The sequence below is a fragment of the Corythoichthys intestinalis genome, chromosome 2 (genome assembly GCF_030265065.1).
Source record: "Corythoichthys intestinalis isolate RoL2023-P3 chromosome 2, ASM3026506v1, whole genome shotgun sequence".
In the NCBI taxonomy this organism is placed as follows: Eukaryota; Metazoa; Chordata; class Actinopteri; order Syngnathiformes; family Syngnathidae; genus Corythoichthys; species Corythoichthys intestinalis.
This window is the reverse complement of record NC_080396.1, coordinates 39,462,501-39,488,337: the sequence shown is the minus strand read 5'-3', so window position 1 is coordinate 39,488,337 and position 25,837 is coordinate 39,462,501. Positions and strand designations below refer to the sequence as shown.

Sequence of the window (25,837 nt, the reverse complement as noted above, 5' to 3'; positions counted from 1 at the left end):
ACAGCACCAATTTTCATTAGTTTACTTTTAATATAATTAGGGGTGTAACGGTACACAAAAATCTCGGTTCGGTACGTACCTCGGTTTTGAGGTCACAGTTCGGTTCATTTTCGGTACAGTAAGAAAACAAAATGCAAAATATAAATGTGCTAGTTGTTTATTACACACTTTTGTGCTTTCAACAATAGGAACATTAGCCTATACAAAGCTAGAATTCTGCTCAAAACGTAGCGGGTATTTAAAGATAATCCAACAACAATTTGCCTTTCAGACCCAGCGTATTGGTCAACTTTCTTTCTGAAAGAAAGAAGAAAAAAGTCCTGTGCTAAAGAGAAAAGCAATCCCAATGACAAAGATTTTAACATGTATTTTACAAATGAAATGCCTCAATGAAACTTTTTTTTTTCTTATGAACGGTTTTCAAAAGCTTTATTGGTGGATTTTCTCAGGTTAAAGCGCCACACAGAAATTAATACATTTAATTGTGTAAGCAGGATCTGTGTATTATTATTAATTACAGGTGTTGTAGCTCATTTCAATGTATTTTATTTAAATGGGCTCTTATTTATTTTATTATATGTTTATATTTTACAAATGTGATGTAGAATTCATTTATAATGTATATTTTTTTGTTGTGGTAGGAGGGTTTTGTATTGAACACGGGACCGTGTTGGTTATTATTATAGCAGAGAAGACAGCAGTAAATCAACAAAGACAAGTCAACTGTGCCCCGATCTACCACTCAAGAGATCTGATGGACTCAAAAAGTAGATTACGATTGCATATTACTTTGAAAATCGACCGGATCCACCGTATTTTCACACGAGTGACTTCTGGCCCGATCCTAGTAGTGACGGGATCTGTCGTTCACTTGAGTAAACGAATCCATTCCGGTTCGTTCAGTAAAAAGATTCGTTCAGACAAATCGTTCAACGAATCGTTCGCCCCCCTCATCTCCCTCCCCGCCCAAACGAATCGTTCGGTTACTGAACGGGAAGTGACGTTGCCGAACGAATCACCAAAGACCGCTTCGCAGTATAACTGAACGGGAAGTGACATTGCTTGGTCCCTCCCTCTCTTGCACACAGGCACCACTCGTCGTAGTTTCAGAAATGAGTGACAGGCGGTATCATTCTGCTTTCACAGACAGCCTCGTCTCCCTCCTGCTGCTGCAAAAGCGAGGGAGAACTTTCGCGTCGTCTGTCCTAGTTCTATGGGCTCAAAGTAATGGCCCGTGCTTGCATTTCGATTTAGGACCCGGTTAAACATTTTCCTTTTGTGGGGGGGAGTGGGGGTTTGGGGTCGGGGGCACACGGACTTTCTTTAGCATGATCTTGATCACATATGCTACCAGCCAACGCAGCATGCTTGCTGTCACGAAAATAAAAATAAATCGAAAGTTTAATTTCTAAATATGGAACGACCAACACATCATATTTACCTCTCGCTCTGTTGTATTTTTGTTTTTATGCTCATCACTATTAATTTAGGTCACTATTGTTAAAACTGAAGTGTAAATAGCTAGTTGCCAAATGTGCTGCTCTGAAATAAAAACGATACTACATTTTGATATTCGACAGTTTAATTGCAAATCAGTATTAAGATGATCGTATTGAATTTTTGCACTGGTATTAACAAATAAAATAATCCGGTCAGCTCCCCTGTCGCCCCCTCATCTCAGATTGTCAAATGCTGACGAGAAATAATTGTTTGCTCTTTACGATGTTGCCTTTCTACTCTCATTAGTCTGTTAAGAAAAATGTAGACATATTGCGACATCTCCCGTGTCCGCGTGCGTTGTTTTTGAGTAGCACATGATGGACGGATGGACATAATTTGTCAAATCAACACCCGACACGCTGACACGAAAAAAAAAAAAAAAAAAAACAGTCGGAAAAAATTGACATGTATATACAGTTTCATTGCAAATCAGTATTATGGTGATAATACTAAATATTTTTTCTGTGCGCATATGAGGTAAATAACGCTGCCATGAAGCCTCCATAGTGACAGTTCTCTGCCCCCTTCACTGCCGTGAGTGCCGTCACGCGACCGCAGCTCACTTTTGCTTGCCTCGTAGCTACCCGTGTTTTTTTATTTATTTATTTTTAGCTACCCGTGTTTTAACTACTGCAAATTTGATAGTATGTTGTCAGTCATAGGTAGTCCCGAGTCTGTTGAGAAAAGTAGTACACTAAACCATGCTCGCTAGATTTGTGTGGTGTTTTGTCTGTTTGAGCAGCATTTGATAGGCTCCACGTTAACAAATATGTGACAAAGTCATTTCCTTTCATTTTATGACTCGTTCACCGCATAGTCATTACTGGAAAGTCAAGTTAGCAGCAAGCTAGGTCAGGCACCGGAGGACCGAATCACTGAACGGGAAGTGACAAAACTCAGTCTTTCCCCCCTGCCTGCACGCTGGCTGCTTATTGGCCACACGTGGAAATGAGTGACAGACGCCTTGATTCTGTTTCCGCTCCCTCCCCTGCCCGCGATGAGGCTGGCGTCTGATTGGTCGTGTGCGATGTCAGAAGACGCTGCCGCTTGCTCAACGCCCTCCCACGCAGCGAACAAGCGCCACCAACTTCATAGAACGAATCAGTGCAGATGGTGATTAGTTCGGTCTCGTTCACCCAAACAATTCGTTCAAAAAGACCGAATCGTTCACGACCGATACAACACTAGATCCTAGCTACCGGTAGTAGTATTGACACAGGAGGGCCGCGTCTTGCGTCAAATGATAAACTCTGCCGTTCTTTTCGCGTGCGTCGCGTTGAGCTGCTTCTGGGACGCATCTAAAACGCGGCCGCACTGCGACTGGTGTGCATTGGCTGATTGACTCCAACGCCCGCGTTTCACTGCGTTCTCACGGCGGCCACGTTGTCGCGCCCTTGACGTTTCTGAGTTATGACCTACCGTCCTCCCGTGTTGGTCCTCATTATAGTAGAGAAGACGGCGTAAATATAATCTACACAAAGAAACTGTAACCCGATCGACTCACAGCCTCGAAAAGTAAGGGTTATATTACGTCAGAAACTCGTTCGGTACGCGTCCGTTCCGAACCAAGCACCACGAACTGAAACGGTTCAATACTATTACATGTACCGTTACACCCTTAAATATAATTGATTTGGCCCACTTAAAATGAAAAAGACAAAACTGTTGTTCATGAGATGTGTACAATGTTATATGTGAGAGTCCTGATTTAACTATAGGAAGATTCCTGCTTTGGCCTGAATACGGTCCAGTTGTGGCATGGGTGAGGTAATAAATACAACATAATGAACAACCATAATGGTTAATAGTAATAATAATAGTGGTTTGATATTTAAGCTACTACCGAGGTTCAGGGGTGAAAGTGAGCCAGAACGGTCAGGAACGCAGTTCCGGTATAAGATTCAGGGCTAGAACGCAGTTCCAGTATAAGATTCAGGGCCAGAATGCTGTTCCGGTACACGGTGCTTTGACTCCGAAAATATGACGGCAACTGTCAAAACACTATGTAAAAAAAAAAAAAAATGCTAAGCTGCCAAACATGCATTTCATCTCCAAGAAGAAAACAATCTACCAACATCAGATATCCGTACACAAGTGTTAACAACAAGCATGATAAAGTATTTGTGTAACGTAATCCATTTCCACCAGTATTTATTATTTATTTTATTCCACGGATGGCAGGGAAGTTTCCCCGGCTGGTGCAGTTATCTGAGTCTGACGATGATGAGTCACGTCAATGTGCGAATGCACGCAGCAAAGCAAAACGCCTGGATCCATTTATACGTTCAATTAGCTGACATACTGACATTTGACCAGCAGAGATAGTTAGCTGTGATTGGTTCAAATGTGCATGTTTTCTGGAACAGCAAAAAAAAAAAAAAAAGTTGTTTAATTGATGCGACAATAAAAGGGCAATGCAACATAAAATGGATCAAATCTTTAAGAGCAACGAAAGAGTTGAGGGGGTTTATTTATCATATTTAGTTTTACTTGCTCTGATGCGGAGGTTCAGAACATCTTAGCTGTCAATGTGCACTTTGGACTTATATTTGTTCTTTTATGTTAGGCTACTTATTCATTTCCTTATGATTTAAAAAAGTCAATGTTTGCGCGATCTTCAAAATATATTCCATTTCACTCTGCATCATATAAGTCATTTGTACTTATTTTTCTGAATGTATGTTACTTATGTCTTTAATATTAAAAAACAAAACAAAAAGTAAATGTATACATTAACTTAAATTTAAATCTACATCCTATGTTCTTAAGTAGTTAAAATTGAGATTTGGCATTTAGTATGTGAGGAAATGAGGGAAAATAAAAATTAGGAGATGGAGGTTGGGGTTATTGCTGTTTTTGTTAACTTCTATTTTGCAAATCATTGAAAAAAATACAATTTTGAATGAAAATCAGTTTTTGTAGAAATAACGGTGCTAAAACAGTTTTCTTTGCATTTCAGTAGTTTAAGAGGTTTGACACCCCCCCCCCCCCCCCCCCACCCCATTTTTTTTTTTTTAAATAAATAAATAAATAAAATTTCTGGCTCCGTGGCGACCTTCACGTCGGGGAGTTCCAGCAAGAAATTCTAGCCACTTTTACCCCTGCCGAGGTTAGACAGGAATCTCCATGGATTACGATCTTTGCAGATGACATTGTGATCTGTAGTGAGAACACAGAAGAGGTGGAGGAGAAACTAGAGGTGTGGAGGTTTTCCCTGGAAAGGTGGGGAAGAAGGTTAGCCGTAGCAAGACGGAGTATCAGTGTGTAGATGAGAGGGACCCACGTGGAAGATTGAGGCTACAGGGAGAAGAGACCAAGAATGTCAAAGAGTTGAAGTATTTAGACTCAACAGTCCAAAGCAATGGAGAGTGTGGAAAAGAAGAGAAGAAGCGTGTGCAGGAAAGCTGGAACGGGTGGAGAAACGTGCTAGGTGTTATGTGTGATAGAAGTGCTTCAGCTAAAATGAAAGGAAAGGTTAATTAAACTGTGTTGAGACAAGTAATGTCGTTTGGTCTGGAGACAGCTCCACTGAGGAAAAGATAGGCGGCAGAGCTGGAGGTGGCAGAGATGAAGATGCTGAAGTTCTCTTTGGGAGTAACCAGGATGGATAGGATCAGGAACGAGCATATCAGAGCGACAGTGCATGTTAGAGGATTTGGAAATAAAGTCAGAGAGGCCAGATTGAGACAGGTTGGGCATCCAGAGGAGAGATAGAGAGTATATTTGCAAAAGGATGCTGAATTTCCATACGCCAGGCAGGCGGTCTAGAGGATGACCAAAGAGGAGATTTATGGGTATACTTAATTAAAGAGGACATGAAGGTAGTTGGTGTGAGAGCGGAGGATACAGAGGACAGGGTTAGATGGAGACAACTGATTCGAAGTGGCGAACCCCGAAGGCAAAAGCAGAAAGGAAAAGAAGAGATTTGTGTGTGAAGAAAGTGTAAGTGCTTTTTCAGACTCCTCAGTGGTCTTCTAGGAGAGCATTAATTGGATCTAGTTTGTTTATCCAGCTGTTAAATTGCACCCTACGAAGTCTAATCATAAGATAACAGCAATATCTACTCTGTTTTTCAATCTTTTGTCACCCACATTGAGAGAAAGCAGGACATTAAGAATATTACATATGGTGTTGATTCTGAGAAGAACCCTTCCTGGAGGGGTACCAAATCAGTACCATTGCAAATGACTCAGAAGGTCCAGGAGGTGTTTGAAGGGGATAGAGTGCTCCATTTGTGGTAAAAGTTGTTGAAACAACTCATGAGTTGTTGAACATATATAGCGAGCTTTGGGTGCTCTTAAAGCTAGTAAAAATGGTGAAAAGTAATGCTGAATGCCCCTTCGAGGGTCCTGGAGGTGTCTGGCAGAGATAGCGTTCTCTTTTTTCGGGTAAAAAAAATGGTAAAAAAAAGGTTCAAATTCCCCCAGAGGCTGTGGAGGTTTGTAGCAGGGTTTGGGTGCTCTTAAAGTGGGTAAAAACAGAGAAACCTACCATTGAAAACGACCCGAGAAGTCCTCTTGTTGAAATTCTCCTGCGAGACCGGAGAACAAGGTAAGAGGCCGAGCGAAGCTGCGATGTGTGGACCCAATCAGCCCATAGAATAAGGCCACTCTTATTGGTGGACTCGTCTGTCGATCATAATGGAGGAGGCTGCGATAGTGCACAGCCAATCAGCTCAGGGGATGATGCCACTCTTATTGACGGTCTTATTGGTTGGAGAGGCTGTAATGGCGCTCATTGGTTCTCTAATGTGTCAATCTCGCAGGGGGAACCAATCACATGCCTTGTATGAGTGCCCATGAGAATGTACAAAGCCCCTTGCTGCGAAACAATGTCTACTGTGCCTCAAAATGAAACAACGCATCTTTTTTCATTTATATTTTTTGATGAATACTTTTGAAAAAACCCACGATGCAATGAATCCACAAAATGTGAACCGCGATGTCACAAAGGATCACTGTACAATAATGGTTTCTTGCATATGTGCCTCGTGCAGCTCATGTATTTATATCAATGTTTATAGAATTTTGAAAAGTAAATGTAATATGTGAAATTAAGGGGTTTTGTGTTTGCTTGTTTGTTTTTATATCATTAATGTCATTGTACAGCATTATTCAATTTATTAAATGTTGCCCACTTATCATAGCCTGGCTCTGCCAGACTATTCTCCCTGTATTTTTCAAACACTGAGAGAAATAGTCTGGAACCCCTCCCATTAACGGCCTTTTCGAGCAGATACATAATCAATCGACAAATCAGATTAGTTTATTTGCGTCACGTGTTCTTCACAAGCAACGTCACTCTTGCGCGTCGAAAGTCGTCCCTTCAGCAACACAGACGGTGAACGGCAGAGCCGAGAATATGTTCCAATCCACGGTAAAATCAGTTTTAAATGACCAAAAACACATCGACACGAGTCACTGACAACAATCTGTCTCGCGCTAGCCATGTCGAATAAACTCCGCTCTCTTCGTATGTTTACTTCCGCGCGCAAGTCCGTCATCCTGAAGTCGCCATTTTACTAACGTCACGTCTGCCCGTCGCTGATTGGTCCACTCCGCTGTCTGTATGCTGTGGCTTGCTCCGCCCTGGAAATTGTTTCCGTGGGAAGGGTGGCCAGACTCAATAGCTGGAACAGCGTTGAGTCTGGTGTACCAGGCTACACTTATCATCCATTGTTGCCTGGTCATCCTGGAGGTGGGATCCCCCTTCTGCGGCCCTTCCCAAGTTTTCCTATTTTCCACTGGTTTTGGGGTTTTTCCTTGCTCTTTTAGGGGTTAGATCAGTGGATAATGGATATTGCAAGTGCCTGTCAACTGTCGGGTTGTGAACCCCTTTGAGATAGTTGTTGTGATTAATGGCTATATAAATAAATGTTACTTGAACTATTATGACTCAGGAACACTTACATCTATGCGAACACATGACAATACATAACTGTGCAAGGTACTCCTTTCAGGAATAAATCCCAACAATTCAATGTTCCATTACTTTTTGCGTTTGGAGGAAACTAGGCCGCCTGCACCACACCGATCCATTATAGGTCCCTCTTATCCTCACAATTGTTGCAGGGGTGCTGAAGCATATCCTAGCTGAGTATGTGCAGAGGGCTGGATACCTCTTGCATTGTTTGCCAGCCAACTGTAGGGCACAAATAGATTGTGCATGTAAATAATTATAGTTTTCTGTTACACTGTCCGTTGGCTAACATTAAATGTTAAAGCTATTTGGTATAGACCCAATACTGTAGCTCTAACCACAATTCTACAGTAATTTTCTCCCCATCTAATAAAAGAGTCAGCCACTCACAGACTGGATATACAGACGATCTCAAGGTCCGGAAATAAAGGTAAGTCAAAGCCACTTTTTAAGTTCAATACCAGTGTGCCAGATAAATTTCACACTTAATGGGATAAGTATTTCCTGTTAAGCTGCAGTTTATGGGCAAGGGGAATGCAACACAAATAATGCAGGAAATTCATCCAAATAACATTTACCACTATTTAGGATCTGTAAAGTGAAGTAATGGCTGACTTAGGATAAGAGGTAAGACAATCTTTGATACAGCAGTCATTTGCTGGACTGACAGAAAACCAAATGTTTTATGTGAGGAACAATCTCAGGAAAGAGTCCCTATACATAGCAAATCTGCTACTTACGATACATGACTTTTAAATCACAGTAGGAAAAAAAAGAAAACAAAAGGATCCCATATATGAGGTATGACAGGCTATTAAATAATAATCACCTCAGTTGTATGGGGATAGCTGTTGCGTTTCTAGAATGAGTGGAATGTCAGTATTCATTTAACATGCTGCTTCTGCAAACAGCATGAAATATGAAGATAAGCAATGCAAAAGAGTGCAGCAGTTAAAAAAAAAATCATTTCACCACAGTACGTTTTGAAATTGTCATTCCCGATTTGGTTTAAATAACTATTATAAAGTGTGTAGGGCCTATTATGAGAGCCGTACAAGCTTTGTTATGTTTTTCCTAGTTCATTCCTGTGTGTGTCTCCATACGGGTGACTAATCACAAGACTGCGCATGCTTAAGTGAGCTAACTGTGCAGTTGGTAAACAACAGAAGGGAACCAAAAAGTGTTACCTAAATAGTTATGTTACCTTTCACAACTATTGAAAATTGAAACAGTAAGAAATTCTGAACTGAAGAAAATTGTACTGTTTGGTGTGGCATTTTAATCCTACCTATTGCAAGTATGCAGTTTCTTAATGTTTTCAATCAGAAAGGCATTTGTCACAGGCATTACGCCAGCCAGAAGAAAAAAATAGTTAAATATCCACCGTATTATACAAGAGGCTCAAGCCTGAGTTATGCTTCTGCGTTGCAGTGACGGCGTAACGACGACGGCGTCAATGAGCATTCATTGTTCTGCGGCAAGGGAATAAGTTGCTCTGTAATTCACCGCCAAGCCACTAGAGGGGTGTCGCATTGTGTTTGTGCGGTTTTGGGGGACTCTTGTCGACTTTCTCTAGTTTTCTTCCAGCTAAACAACAATGCCAACAAGTTTTTTTGTTTGCCAATTGGCAATCTTTATAATTTCTTGACGAGACATTGTAGAGGTTGTCGTACTTGCGGACCTCTTCGATTACACTCTCGTCAGCTTTGTCCATTTTTGCGTGTAGCACAACAATGTTTGAAAATAGAGGTGATTTCGCGCTGAACGAGAAACAAGTCTGAGCGGACCAATCACAGTCCATTTGCTTCACGTCGCTACGCGTTGACGTGAAGTAAAAATATTGTGGAGATGCACGTCAGGCTACGGCGAAGGGTCGTAAATTGGGTCTGCCTTAACGGCGTAACTCTGCCGCAGAAGCATAACTCAGCCATTAATTAAAGTGCGTATGACAGCTGAAAGCATGTTTATTTCATTTTACACGCGGTATTTTTTGCTCCTGAATGAAATGGACCGCTTGGATGAGTGTGGAAGCAATCGATATATTTATTCAACTTTTTTAATCCCGCACCATGAAACTTAATGACTTCCAGCTAGAGTCTTGTGTTGAGGAAGAAGGCGGATGTGACATCGGTGAATGAGATCATCTCCACTATATAGCCATATTATTGTATGCAGAAGGACTGCGGATTCATCTGATTTTGCGGATTAATTTGTTTATTTTTCACATCATGCCAGCCCAATGTGCTGCTGGCTTTTGTTGCTACACCAGGGAGAGAGGTGTGAGACTTTTTGGGTTTCCAAAAGATCATATTCACCGTGAAGAATGGGCAAAAGAAGTCCGACAATCGAGGGACCATTGGACGGACAAGGAAGTGAGTAAACTACGTGTTTTATAGTATGTCAAATACTGAGATCATGGCACACGTTCTATTAAGGAGGTTACTTGCATTTTGTGGGTGACCATGCACCCTGTCAACCAGTGAAGGCGTGAGTGCCGGTTCTCATCGGCCGATGACCACGGCATGTGACAAGCCGCCGGTCATCGGTCAAGGGAAGCGGGCACTCCCACCTTCTCGGTGGACAAACCGGCGCACACCATGGTTGCCGGCCGATGAAGGCGGGAGCATCCGTGCCCAGGCAACCACACGCTTTCGTCTCTGGTTCTCGATTGCGTCGAGACTTCCACCCTCCTCAGCCTTCTTCGCGTGCCCGCCAAGAGAGCGCTATACTCTGCTTGGGCTGCTATTCGGGAGTTTTAAGAAGTCTGCGGTTTTTACCATTATGCAGTAATTTAGCAGTCATACTGAATAAATGCATTATTAATATTTCGTATTCCATTCAGCAAAAGACTGTTATTTGTCATGGCCAAACAATTTATATAGCAATTGGGGAAAAATACTTCAGATACAGAGAATATCCTGTAAAAAGATTGGAGTATCGAGATAAAAATGATGATATTTTGTGTTGCCCATGCAGTCTGCTCTAGTCATCAGTCTTATGTTTGTTGTCTCTGTCGCCTTTTTCTCGTTCTGAATCTTCCTCCTCCTCCAAATACGACTCAAACATATATGACTGTATGTCACATACTTCCTCTGAAACGACAATATTGTTAAAAAAATCCACACTTGAACCAGAATCACTGAAAAACGCTTCGTCCTCCATTGGGCTGAATGCTAAATCAGCTGAATTCGCTCATTCTCTGATGTCATCACCAAGAAGGAGGCGCCAGAACGCTATAAGGAGAGGAGGAGCTAACTGGCAGATTTAAAGACACGTTTCTTGTCATCTGCGCTTTGCCAAATTGTTGTTCTGTATATAGTTGAATCGTCTCAAAATATGATCTTAACGCCAATAATAATGTTATTTAAGATTTTTTTTGTCATGTCATATACACTTTAAATGATCAATCTGAGCTTTGTGTAAAATAATCATTTCATTCAGTATTGAACTGTACTAATACAATATTTGCTCCTTGCTTGCTGAAATATGAGTCGCCTCCTTGTGAATTTTTATTAGATTAGGGTTTTTTTTGTCGACAACTACACCATTAACAAACTGGCCAAGTGTTTTGATTAATTACTTAACTGTTATTTGTTGAACGCAAAACTTTCCAAAATCCTCTTATTTCAACCTCCCAACGGTATATATTTTATAATTTCTGTAATTCCCAATGAATGCAATGGCTAATTATCTTTTTATTTAATAAAACTAAAATTATTGCAAACATCTTTAGAAAACTATCAAAATTCCTGCCTATTTTCTCAGTTTTTATGGGACCAATCAGTAATTGAATCATAATACATTTAAGGGGAAACTGATAGCCTGTGTAATGTTTTACAAAAAATATTCATTATTTTAAGCCATCGTATGAATAACCTGCAAATGGTATGTACATTACATTAACCTAAAGCAGTATTATAAATGTATATCAAACCAGTAAGTAGCAATATGCTAACATTTATCACCACCCAAAAAGTAGCTCTTTCAAAAGCGATGGTTATTAGAACATACGGTAGCTTCCTCTTGTGACATTGCTTAATTGTTGTTTATTTGGGTTTGTTTAATCACTCAGCAATACCAAATAATCAACAACCAGATAATAAAAAAATAATTGTAACGGTTTTTTAATAAGCTTTAATGCAAGTATCCAATTATTCAATTTGAATCACTGATTAGAGATATGTTCAATAGCTGCAGCTCCACTAAAAAAAAAAAAAAAAAAAAAATTAAATATAGCTTCAAGGTTTTTGCTGGAATTTTCAATTAAGGTCATGGCTAAGATACTAGAAAACCCTGAAAAAACATGAGTGTGTTGATTTCATACTGGGTGGCAGGCAGCCTGGAGGTTTTATAGTCTAATCGCCAGCCTTATTACTTTCCACAGCTTTCTTATTAATCAGTGGGAGACTTAGGAGGGCTTTATCCCGCCAACATCATAGGATCAAAAAGGTACAGCGCAAGATGATTCTCCAATGTCAACTCCACAATAATCCCCTCAAAAAGGGGGGGGGGGAAACAAAGAAATGGTCAAGAATCATAAAACAACTCTAATTGATAAATAGCCACCATTAGTCCAAGTTGTGGAAAAAAAAAAGTCCTAGTCATTATATTCTACAGGAAGTGGAAGAACGAACAAGTCTTTTAACTACAGCAATGTTTATGCCTACATAAAAACACCCTAAAACCAATACGGTGCTACTTGAACCGAACCACCGGTGACGCCAAGAACACGGTTTAACAAGGATTCAAGACAGATGTGGCCCTGAGGGGTGAAGATTCCGACTCATTCTTTTGTCCTAGGTAGCCTAAGGAGATCTGATGGTTGTACTCACACCCACACTCAATCAATCTCACATCAAGATTGACATGCTTAAATCCCCTTTGCTGCTAATAAACATACAGATCAAATGAATCTCTTCATGATAGTGAGCACCTGCAGACCCCAAAGTAAGTTTTGCGTGGAGAAGATTTAGCAATAGCCTGAAGACCTGCTTTATATGTGTATAACACGTAATCCCAAATCCATTCGATATACTGACAGGAGAATAAAGCAGTTGTGCTGGGTTTGCTTGATCAATCAATTTCCAAGAATTTATCTTGCCAATTGTGCAAATTATATTGATTAAACTGACTACTGGTGATGCTTGGTAGAGTTATAGTTACTGTTCAGAGTCATTTGGTTACTGCAATAAATATGACTGGCAGCTGCCTTTACCGCCATGCCATAAAAATGCAATGAATGTAGTTCTTGATAAAAAAAATAAAATAATAGTAATAATAATAATAATAAATGATTTCTCCAGCAGTGAGAGAGTTTAATAGCTGACATAGTTCTGCAAAAGCAACTGTCCTGGGGTTTGTCAGTGCGTATTAGGGCCAAAGGCTTAGGGGAAGCAGGTTTACGTTCCTGGCTTGGGCAACTGAGCTTGCACAGGCAAATGACTAAAGGGCCTAAAGAACAGACGCTGAGCACTATGGATTGCACTTGATTATGGTTATATTCCATACTGGATTACTGTTAGAAAAAGCAAATTCAATTGTGGAGAACGCAAGGGTGCATTATTCCCCATAGCAATCTGGATATTTTCAACAATCTTGTGAAACATCAGATAAGACAATGAAGGGGCAGCATGCTGCCTGCCGTGCACCAGTTACCCATGTGTGATTTACATGAAAATTTGCTTGTGAAAATATTTTATGTGGTGTATAATGAAAATTAAAATTTTCAGGAGTTTTGTTTCAAGAGTTTAGGTTATTGTCCAAACTGAGGCGCTCAAGAAAATTGGGTAAACGGATAGGAGCTGGGGGAAAAGCAAATGCATGTTGGGCCTGAGGGGCTGCTTCTGTATAATAGAACCACACCCTCCTCTTACTCTTTCTTCTGTTCTGCTGTAAACAGATTAGATTTTTTAAAAGTGGATTACATTACTAAGGTTTAATCTTTCCCATGTTGCATTAAATTCAAATACGAACGGCGGTTTATCTTGCTGATTTAATGAAACCAAAATGTGATTTTATTCTAACAATGCATATCAACAAATACAAAAGGGATACATTTCTAAAGAGAGGATGTAATAGTCATACCATCTGTGAAAAAAAATAAGGAAAGCCCACTACCGGAAAGGTCTGCAAAACCAAGGGACTGTCCATTCGAAATCAAAATTAATAAATTGTTTGATTGGGCGAGGGGAAGAAATGAATACAGTGATACCTGAAAATCACGATACATACTTATATGAAAATTTCATTTTACGAAAAGTTTTTCAAAGCTTTTTTGCTGAGGCACTATTAAAGATACGTTATTCCCGCTCATAAAATTTTTTAAAGATGCACCATAATGGCGTACCGCACGCAGGCTATTTTTAGACCGTGACGTCGCATCGTAGAGCGGAAGTAAAGCCGAAGTGGGACATTATAGACCCGCCCTCGCATAGACACATCGTAATTTGAGCTACTTTTCTCCGGTAATCTTTCAAAAACGAACATGCCGATCACGCATTGCTTTTTTCGGAACTTGTAGAAACGACTCTAGACATTACAACACATGAAGGATGTTTTCTTCATACGTTTCTGGAAACCAAAAACTCGGGAGGAAAAAATGTGAAGACCGAATCAACTTGCGTGGACTTTAACACCAGCTCGGTGAATCCATTCACATTTCATATGCAGTAAACATTATGTTGGGTTGGAATGGTCTTTCAGAGGACAAAGAGGTAAGCCATTTTTATTTTTTTTAACTTATTTTTTTAGCGTAACGTTGTGCCGTACTGCTTCTGTCTGACAATGAATGACCTGAAAAGAATTACAATGGTATCTGACTGCCACTGTTACCGTTTCTGTTATATATATATATATATATATATATATATATATATATATATATATATATATATATATATATATATATAAACAAATTTAGTAAGGGGGAAGTGTGAATAAATTATAGAATTAAGATGTGTTATCAATGAAAAAATTAAAAGTTTTAAAAGCGTTGGCTGTCACTGAGTAGCATCTGCGATCGCTACACAAAGCTAACTAAATTACCCCCAAGAACGGTAAGAGACGTAGGACAACCAGAGGATATATAAGAAAGTCAGGGCTGATGGTAAACGATAGCTTGTTGAAACAGGAGAATGTCATTGTCAGTCGCGTCGATAAAAAAAGCTAAAGCTATGCTTAGGTCGGCTCGTTTTTTTCGTCTTTTTCAGCCTTCGACACTCAAGCCATCTCTTTAACTGAACATTTTTATGTTCTTACACATCTTTGCCAGTGAATTTGGCACCTGGCACATCATTTTCGGAGAGAATTGGTAGGTTTAGCTCTGTAAACATCTCCTTCGTACACGATTTCCATTCATTTCCTATTAGGGACAAACGGTGGCTTGTCCCTACTTAGCAAGAGTAGCGAATGTCATGAATATTAATGAACGGAAGTGACGTGTTGCTTGCGGTACGCCATTGCGCCTGTACTGTCCTCACTAAGATGTTGGTGGTGAGTCTAAACTAGACAGTGAGCTAAACTCCGAAAGGATGATGCCAGAAGTTTGTGTGTTTTGCTGCCTTTATTGAGCTGTTCCTGCGACCAACGCATTGCAGAGTGAAATTGAAAATGAAATAAATCAGTCTGGTCCTCAGAGACAGAAATATTCACAGTAACATAAATCAGTGATTATAATTAGCTGCTAATACAGCTATAACACCTATACAAACGGTCAGCATGCATTAGCTAGCGTCCGCACATCATCTATAACAATTACAGAACTTGCTTCATGTTTACGATTATGTTTGACAAGCATCAAAAGGCGCCTGAGACTTGAGCTTTCTCATTCACTGGACTATGAGTGGCTTGGCTATAAGTTCTTCACGTGCATAAATACGTTCTTCTATGCGTGCGTAAATGCGTTCTTTTTCGCGTGCTGAAGTCTAAAGCACTACGTGGTCTAATCTGCTTGCGGCAAAATAAAGATAAGGTTACACATTTTTGTACTGTATTGGCCTGAATATAAGACGGTGTTTTTTGCATTGAAATAAGACTGAAAAAGTGGGGGTCGTCTTATATTTGCGGTATTACATTATACCCATTCACGACCCTAGATGGCACAAGATATCATTGAAGCGATGTTTTGTCATGACAGATCTCAGCTACTTTCAAGTTTAACCAGTTTGCATTATTTTATTGCAATGTTTTTCCTTATTCAGATTTGTTTCAAGACTACAGTTACAGTAAGACCTCACTTTGATGGTTAATGCAGTTATTGTAATTTTGTTGTGTTATCACAATAGATTGGTTTATTTACATTTCAAAAACCAGAAGCCATTCATTTACGAATGTGATTGTACTTTAGTCTATATATTTAAATGCTCAGATATTGAGATTTGAATGAGGCAAAATAACATGCCTTTTCTCTCAAATATATTGTTATAATCATGTTTCAGATGTACTGTAATTATTTTCTGTAGAAAAATTAATTTGGTGTTCAAAATGTTTTTTTTCCAAACTTGAGTCTTGAAAAAGAAGGGGTCGTCTTATAATCAGCGCTGTCTTATATTCGGGCCAATACGGTATTTACTTTCTTTTTGGGGGGGTATTACATTCTGTTATCAACTTCATGAAAGGTATTCATGGTTAATGTTAGGTATATTGAATGATTCAAATTTATTTGGCTCTTATTTCAATCTGGTTTTACCCTTATTATAAAATTTAATTTGGTGTTTTAAATCGAGCTTGGAACGAAATAGGCAATTTACATGTAAAACACAGTTCATTATATGGGGGGGGGGGGGGGGGGAATCATGATACGGCACCCACTCTGGAACAAATTAATGTCCTATCTTGAGGTACCACTGTATTCAGAAACAAAATCAAAATGACTGAAGTGTCCCTCAAAAAAAGTTAAAGAAATTTGACAAAGTGTAAACAATGACTGTGTGCACTATACATCTGTGAGTAATTTTCCCTGTTGTCTTATGTGAACAGTCAACATGAGGGGTTATTGGGGATTTGGTTGTAAGTACAGTGGATAAAAGCCTGCCGTTCATGAAAAGAAGCATTCATTAGGCTGCCAATGTGACAGTCGGCCAAACACCCCCACAGACTTAATTAAAACCCCACATCCAATCTAGGAAGTAGATACAGTAGTGTGTATATCTCAATGAACTATTTGAAGGTCATTTTTCCTAAGTGTTATGGATAGGTTAAGAAAATATGGGTTCATGATTTCCTTATCTAACCAGCGATGCCTGTGGCCACAGTAGTGCTCCAGCAAAAGCACATTCTTGACTCCCACACCTCTCTGTAGCACAAACACCCAGAAGAGAAGAATGTACCACGCTAGACCACCAGCTGCTGCAAGGGCTGATGGGTTAACGCCCAAAATACTTTTAATATCCAGATCTGACATGTACATTCTCACAGTGGACATGGACATACACCACTTCAACTGGTCAATCTGTTTATCAGGACCTTTTCTGAAACTGAACTGAACATTTTCTGAACTGAAAATGCTGACCCACCAAGCTCATTTAGGCTGGCAGTATGCGAACATTTTGCCAGCACAGCTGATTACAGAGTTGAAAATAATGTAGAGAAATACTCCCAGAATATTTGCCCTATGTGCTTCAAAATTAGGCCTGCACAATATCAATATGTTAAAACAATCGTTTTAACATCGTCATCGCAATGTGCACATGCGCAATAGTCACATCGCAGGACATGCAATTGTTTTTTTGTTTTTTTAAACATGTAAACTTTTGTTTGACTTCATAAAAGTATCAAGTGTACAGATCATGAATCCTGCCTTTTCTTAAGGCATCTTTTAGTATGTTCTGTCTGTATGCATCTAAAGAAAATAAGCTGATAGCGCACAGTAGTACTTTGGGTGTCAAAATCGCCTCTTGTAGACGTTCTGACGGTGTAGCACATTTTGACAGAACACAGTTTTTTTCCCCTACCCTCATCACGTCTCATCCCGTCTTCCCTCTTCATTTTGCTTTTGCTGCCCGTTTTGTGAAATATAGACAGTGCAGTCATGAGTCATGCTCATTAATGTTCCCTTCGGGTTACAATTGAAAGGATTGAACAGATCTCTCGAACCAGAACCTCTTCGATTCAATACACAAAAATTTTCGATGCAAATGAAAAGCTCCCAAAATGTATTTTCTGAATTTTTTCTTGCGTGTGCTCGCTAATATGCCCGGGAGCCGGGGTGCATTGAAAACCGACGGCTGTGTCTTGAAAAGCTTTGATACAGCTCCTCCCTGCGAGGAGCCCTCCTCCTCTCCTCCCCCAAACTGCATGGAGGGCGGAGTGAAGCACGCTGCATTTGTTTGTGGCAGAGGTAACAGACACTACAATCACGGCCAGTGAGGAAAGACAGAAGTTTGACGAAGCACCTTCCCGCGTCATACAGATCCGCTGTGTGGCAGCATTTTGGGTTTGCTGATATCCCCTCTCGTACATATTTCACAAGGACTGTCTTCCCGGATATTTACAACAAAGTCCGCCACAACATTGTTACCGACTTGGCTGCTACAAACAACCTCGCTTTGACAACAGACAACTGGATATACCAGGGGACACTGGGAGCTACCTCACGGTTACATGATGAACAATGAGTGGGAAATTAAGAGCGCTGTACTTCAAACTGGTCCTGTTTATGAAAGTGGATTCTCATATGCCGGTGTTGTGTAGTAATGAGCAGACGTGACTTCTGTGGCGTTTATTAATTTTTTTAATGCTCCGAGCCGCCGACAACACTCGCACACACACACTAGATATCATCATATAGCAAACTAGATGTGCTACGTTAGATCCCCCCCAAGTCCCATGCCATTGGCTACGTGAGCCCAGAGTGATCATGGGACATGTAGTCTATATACTACATCTATGAATTAAAAACTGCCATGACTGAATGGAAGTTAAGCAGGCCAAATCAATCCATACCAGTGACTATAGATAATGCTGCAAATATTGTTAATTCAGTACGTGACAACGATGGACTCAGACTACTAGCTGTAGCAATCAACAGTGTGCCCTGCCTCAATTTACAAACAGTAAAGATTGTTTTCAGCACTTTTATACAAACTTTCGTCAGATCAGTAAGAAGTAAGCACAGCACATAAATATTATGGACTAAAATGCATGTTGATGGCAATGTTATTTTTGCTTGTTAGCAGAATACAAAAACATCAGAAAAAATATAACACTTGTATTTTTTGTTTCAGAGCATTAAATGTATTGAATCGAATCAAAAATCGGGTCCCTCGTATCGAATATCGTACCAAACCGTGACTTAACGGTGTCGTTGCATCCCTACCGTGGATCCCTTTAATTTTTTTTCTAATATTGCTCAGGCCAATCACAAACAGAGCTATTTAAATTATCTGGTTAAAATTATTCTCGTTTTAATATCGCAATATATCGCAAACCCTCCAAAAATCCCAATGATCGTTTTTTCCAACATCTTTCAGGCCTATTCAAAATACTTCTCCATGTTACTAAAAGATAACATAATTTAAGTGTTTCACAAGAGAAAACACCGCCACAGTCTTCGTAAAAAACAACAATAGCTATTATTTTTATTATATGAATAATTATTCCAATAATTACATTTAATGTTAAAAATAATGGCGTATCAGATATTTGGATCAGCAATTGAGATGTTCCATTTAGGGTTGGTCCAAAAATATGGTGGGATTAAATTACTACGATATTTGTCTGATGTTTACCTGTCCAATTTTTAAAGCATATATCTGTAGATGTTCCATATATATTATTGTATGTAGAGTCTAGTTAAAATGAACAAAAACAGTATTTAACAAAGTGTTTTAGTAGCTCAATAGGTTATCTGAACTCTTCTTCATACAAGAATCAATCACTATAATTTTGTTTCGTAAACCAAGTGCTGACAACTTCGGACGGAGAATGTATTGTTTTGTGCAGGTTATTGAAAATTATTATTGATTATACATACATACTTACATACATACAGTGGGGCAAATAAGTATTTAATCAACCACCAATTGTGCAAGTTCTCCTACTTGAAAAGATTAGAGAGGCCTGTATTTGTCAACATGGGTAAACCTCAACCATGAGAGACAGAATGTGGAAAAAAAACTGAAAATCAGATTGTTTGATTTTTAAAGAATTTATTTCCAAATTAGAGTGGAAAATAAGTATTTGGTCACCTACAAACAAGCAAGATTTCTGGCTGTCAAAGAGGTCTAACTTCTTCTAATGAGGTCTAACGAGGCTCCACTCGTTACCTGTGTTAATGGCACCTCTTTTAACTCATTATCGGTATAAAAGACACCTGTCCACAACTTCAGTCAGTCACACTCCAGACTCCACTATGGCCAAGACCAAAGAGCTGTCGAAGGACACTAGAGACAAAATTGTAGAAATGCACCAGGCTGGGAAGACTGAATCTGCAATAGGTAAAATGCTAGGTGTAAAGAAATCAACTGTGAAAGCAATTATTAGAAAATGGAAGACATACAAGACCACTGATAATCTCCCTCGATATGGGGCTCCATGCAAGATCTCACCCCGTGGCGTCAAAATGATAACAAGAACGGTGAGCAAAAATCCCAGAACTACACCGGGGGGACCTAGTGAATGACCTACAGAGAGCTCGGACCACAGTAACAAAGGCTACTATCAGTAACACAATGCACTGCCAGAGAATCAAACGCTGCACTGCCAGACGTGTCCCCCTGCTGAAAAAAGTACACGTCCAGGCCCATCTGAAGTTCGCTAGAGAGCATTTGGATGATCCAGAAGAGGACTGGGAGAGTGTGTTATGGTCAGATGAAACTAAAATAGAACTTTTTGGTAGAAACACAGGTTCTCGTGTTTGGATGAGAAAGAATACTGAATTGCATCTGAAGAACACCATACCCACTGTGAAGCATGGGGGTGGAAACATCATGCTTTGGGGCTGTTTTTCCGCAAAGGGACCAGGACGACTGATCTGTGTAAAGGAAAGAATGAATGGGGCCATGTATCGAGAGATTTTGAGTGAAATTCTCCTTCCATCAGCAAGGGCACTGAAGATGAGACGTGGCTGGGTCTTTCAGCATGACAATGATCCCAAACACACAGCCAGGGCAACAAAGGAGTGGCTTCGTAAAAAGCATTTCAAGGTCCTTGAGTGGCCTTGCCAGTCTCCAGATCTCAACCCCATAGAAAATCTGTGGAGGGAGTTGAAAGTCCGTGTTGCCCAACAAAAGCCCCAAAACATCACTGGTCTAGAGGAGATCTGCATGGAGGAATGGGCCAAAATACCAGCAACAGTGTGTGAAAAGCTTGTTAAGAGTTACAGAAAACGTTTGGCCTCCGTTATTGCCAACAAAGGGTACATAACACAGTATTGAGATGAACTTTTGGTATTGACCAAATACTTATTTTCCACCATGATTTGCAAATAAATTCTTTAAAAATCAAACAATGTAATTTTCTGGGGTTTTTTCCACATTCTGTCTCTCATGGTTGAGGTTTACCCATGTTGACAATTACAGGCCTCGCTAATATTTAAGTGGGAGAACTTGCAGAATTTGTGGTTGACTAAATACTTATTTGCCCCACTGTACATACATACATACATACATACATACACACATACATATATTAGGGCTGTCCCAAACGACTTATTTTCTCCCGATTAGTCAGCCGCCTATTTTTACTTCTAATAAATAATAATTAACAATGATAATAATTAATAATTTTATTTATTTTACTTTTTTTACTAATTTAATCATGAATTTTTTAAGCTTATTAATTCACAAAAAAACAATTTGGCAAACTTAAATTCTTTATTAACGTATAAATAATAATCATAAATATCAATAATAAATCACAAACAATGAGGTCAAATGCTGCTGGCATTAACTAGTGCAAAATAAATGTAAACGGAAACACTTTGACCTCACCTTTTTAACAGGAGTCAAAACAATTCTTACTCTTTTTGCGGTATGTCTATACTGTTCTAAATGTTAAATTGAATTGCAATCAGCCTCATGTCCCGGACTATCAATTTCAGAATACTTTGTGTGAGTTCAGATGCTCTTTCTGGTGTGCATTCCGTATTTTTGGGGGAGGGGAAAAACTGTTCAACTTTTGTTTGTTTTAACCTGATAATAGATAAAGCAGAAGGCATACTGAAATATTACCACAATTATTTTCAATCAAAAGCAAACATAGTCATAGTAACAAAAATTAATATATAGTATTAATTTTAGAGTATACTCCTATACGTATATACATAATAATACTTTATAAAGTAACTAACATTAGTGCAGTCATTGATTATAGTAAGCAGGCCAGTGCTGTGTTTCCATATACGTATGTATATATATATATATATATTTTTTTTTTTTTGTTCCCCAAGATGGAGCTTCCATGATCCTAATAAATACAATCTACATGCCGTGCACAGAGATGTCCAGATCTACAGCTTTCGGGAGCAGCAGCAGAGTAGATTAAAAACGTGAAGTACGTGGGGGGAAAAAAATGATGCATGTTGATACGACGCACATAAAGGCAACTTCAATTTTTTTTAAAATCATTAGAAAGTTGTATGGACTTACGATCCGCTAGCTTGTTGTTTCTTCTCGTCTTCCAAAATTACACCTGCGTGACGGCGCTTCAAGTTCGTTGATAGCCGACGTGCTACAGCGTGTTACCAATTCTGCACTTCTTGGTAATTGGCGGGGCTTTCAACTCCTCACCGTAGTGAGGAGCGGACCGGCGATTCACTTGGCCCGTTGTCGTTGGTTGTCTTCGGTTCATCCGTTTCCTTCCTCAGGAAGGCGGCGGCGTGCACAAAAACACCGAGAGGCGTCGGATGGCTTTTTATAGATACTTTTATTGACCAAAACAAAAACGTGGGGAATGCAGCCACTTAACTCCGCGCTACCCGCGCGCTCTCTCAACTCTCACCTATCTCGCCCCCTCCCGCTCGCCCACCTTTTTCCTCTCTGCTCAACTGAATATGCGGGTCACATTGAAAATAACAGCGGCCCCTTGGGGGTGCCGGTAACACGTGGTGTGCGAGCTCAGCTTGGCAAAGAGGCACACAGTGGCACCCTCCATATTTTCCTTGAAATAATTCCAGGCTCTGGCCATTCTGGTCCACTTTTTTGGCTTTATGCCGCTTTCACCGCTTACATGGCGAGCGTCCGCCATGTTAAACTTTATCCGCATGTAATTTTTTTTTTTAACCCGTCATTACCCGTCGACGGTATGTTGTGTCCGTCGACGCATTTACGTCATCGATAATGTCGACAACGTCTACTAGTCGGGACAGCTCAATATATATATATATATATATATATATATATATATATATATATATATATATATATATAATAGGGCTGTCAAAATTATCGCGTTAACGCGCGGTAATTAATTTTTTAAATTAATCACGTTAAAATATTTGACGCAATTAACGCACATGTCCCGCTCAGAAAGTATTCTGCCTTTTGGTAAGTTTTAAAGCAAGGCTTTTTGCGCTGTCCAACAGCGAACTCTTGTGGTCGCTTTGCGACATGGTTTATTGTTTCCTTGCCAGTTCATTATGTCTGCAAGACGTCTCGGGCTGATAATGTTGTGCTTATATGATCCTTGGACAAGATTTGTCCGTAAGTATGGTTGTTGTAAAGAATGTACATATTATGTTAGTAAGCGAAAGGTTATATTTTTTGTATGAGACGCTTTTTGTTTATGTTTAGTGAACCTGTATAGCGTGCTAAGCTAACGTTGTTGCTAATGCAATGCTTGTGTACTTTTTTTTTTGTAGTTTTACGACGGTCTAAAGAGGACAATGGTTTGAGGCCATTTTATTAATAAATCATATGAAAAAGGAAGAAGTCTAATTATTAAGGTGTCGTTCACTAGCTGTCTAGCTTTGGAAAAAGTAGACGCTTCAGAGTGAGGACAGCATAGACAGATTTAAATGACAGTAGATTGAAATGCCCACTACAGTCCTTATGTACCGTATGTTCAATGTATATATATCCATCTTGTGTCTTATCTTTCCATTCCAACAATTTATTTTACAGAATATATATATAATTTACAGGAAAATATTGCATATTTTATGGATGGTTTGAATTGCGATTAATTGCGATTAATTACGATTAATTAATTTTTAAGCTGTAATTAACTCGATTAAAAATTTTAATCGTTTGACAGCCCTAATAAATAATTAAAGTAAGTAATATAATTTAAATTATATTTTGAAAAATCGATATTTCCATGGCCCTTTTAAAAATGTGACATATTTCTAGATTAGTGCAAAACTGCATAAAATGCACATGTCAGTTTGCTCAAAATCTTCATGATCATCAGAATTTCTCTATAGATATTGCCCAAAGGCCAAATATATTTCCTGGCTAAGCACACTGAACATTTGACTAAACGTATGAACCACAAACCCATTTTGCATGCCCTTCAGTGACACCTGAGATTGAACAGATGCAAGGGAGGGCTTTCTTAGTGTCTCTTTTCAAAAGCAATGGACTCCTCATTTTTCATTGTGTTGGTGCTACTCAGTGGCAGTCGGTCTGACTTGGCAGCTATAAATTATAAGAGCCAGTTGACTGGTGCATTCAGGCTTCCGCAGTTTTACTTTTATGATTCATAGAAAGGCCTCGAATATAGTTGTCTCAGCTGCAGAGCATCACTTTTCAATGACCAGCTGCCAGTTTTAGTGCCTTTCAACCTATTGCTGTGCACATGGTGTGGGGTTGAAGGTCCAGATGGTAACCAAACCACTTCCTGCATGCCACCTACTAACAACTGAGCAGCAAAATAATATCAAAAGTGCTGCAAAAATGTGCCAAATGTCATATTCTTCTGAAATATTTGTTTGGTATCTGAAATGGCTTAATCAATAATGGTAATATCCTTACTAGGGCTGCAGCTATTGATTATTTAGTCATCTATTAATCAATGAACTAGTTAAAATAAATAAATGAGGATCTAAGTACAACAAAAGAACAACTGGCTAACTTAAAAAGCAAAAGTCTGCTAACTTAAATGCTATAAAAACTTTTTCTGCAGTGCTCTTAACAAATGGTTCAAATATTCCCACAAAAACGGCTAATTATACCTATAAATTCAATTACGAATGCATAAAAAAAAACATTAACACTAATAAAAACTAAGCTTATGTTGGTCTTAACAGGGAGTATCTGGATTCAGCCATGTGAAATTAGATATGTTATGTTCACTATCACCACTAGAGGGCAGTGTATCCACCCAAATCAATCAAAACTAAATGCAAACACTTTCAAAACAAACCATTACAACGCCACTTTAATTAAACGAATACTCCAAGCAGCAAAATTTAATTTGAATCTTTTTTTTTTGGATCATATTACTCGAGTTAATCAATTAATCATTGCAGCACTAATTCTTACACACGTGCGCACACTCCCACAAAGGTGACACTCTCATAAAAAAAGATTAACAAATTTTATTCATATTGCCTTAAATAAGTGAACAGTGCGTAATGTGATATAGAGGTGACCCTCGGCAAGCAGATGGCAAGCTATCTATGAACGTCTGGAAGCTGGAAACACCCAGAGAATAAGCAGAGCAAGGAGTAGGATGATGAGACTCTTGGGCTGGCATATGTCACGACAAGAATCTCTATAAAGGTTGCAAAGGAGACATAATCCTTCCCAAATAACCTGGATTATCACATTCTGGCTCCATGGAAGGCAAAACTAAGGGCCCACATTAGTGAAAGTTTAGAGGTACAACAACATTAGGGTGGTACTACAAAATGTATTACTTTGCATCCTTGCTTGCTTTGTCTTGTTTTCTGGCAATGTTGTAGTCCAATAATTAGTGTGTACATCAGGGATAAACTTTACCACAAGGCACAGAAATCTTAGTTGCAGAGGTCATGCTTTCTATAGTAGTGGTGGACACATGATCTTGTTGTTCCACAGGTAACTTTAAAATCCACTAATTTTTCTCACCAACATGTCTTATTCAATTTTTTGAAGAGTAGTGAAAAGTGAGACATTACACAGTAGTACAGGGTAGACAAGCCTATATGTTTGTATTTTGAAACCATGTCAGCACAGAACACTGTACCATGTCACCATTTTCTCTGATTTACTTTTCAGTTGGTTAGCTACACTATGTTGCAGCTGTCTCCATTGCACCCACATACCCAAGTCAGGCTTTGCCATTCCAAAATGAAATGACACTGCTGTGCCTTTATTTCAAGCATTACATGTGGCTCCAATAAAAGATCTCATCTCAGTGAGAAATGTATCCGTACAGTTTAAAAGTTTTACCTGCAGCCATTTCCAAACAGCTGGAACAACGGGAGCCCATGAAACACAGTGTTTTAACTAGCTGCAAAGTCAGTTAGAGCAGAGGGACAAAATATTGTAATTTCTAT

General features: G+C 39.3%; 2 protein-coding genes across 4 annotated transcripts in view; one reads left to right on the top strand and one right to left on the bottom strand.

Moving 5' to 3' along the window:
* Positions 1-25,837, bottom strand: part of LOC130906423 (plexin-B1-like) — a 97,899-nt gene that overhangs the window by 69,166 nt on the left and 2,896 nt on the right. The gene's annotated exons all lie outside the window — the stretch shown is intronic.
* Positions 22,861-25,837, top strand: part of zgc:171775 (STKc_p38 domain-containing protein) — a 15,888-nt gene continuing 12,911 nt past the window's right edge. Inside the window, exon 1 of one of the 2 annotated variants that reach the window (XM_057820792.1) lies at positions 22,861-23,057. In XM_057820792.1, coding sequence (XP_057676775.1) covers positions 22,994-23,057 — 64 coding nt within the window. In that variant the 5' untranslated portion in view covers positions 22,861-22,993. The remainder of the gene's footprint in view (positions 23,058-25,837) is intronic. The other variant, XM_057820800.1, reaches the window with a different exon arrangement.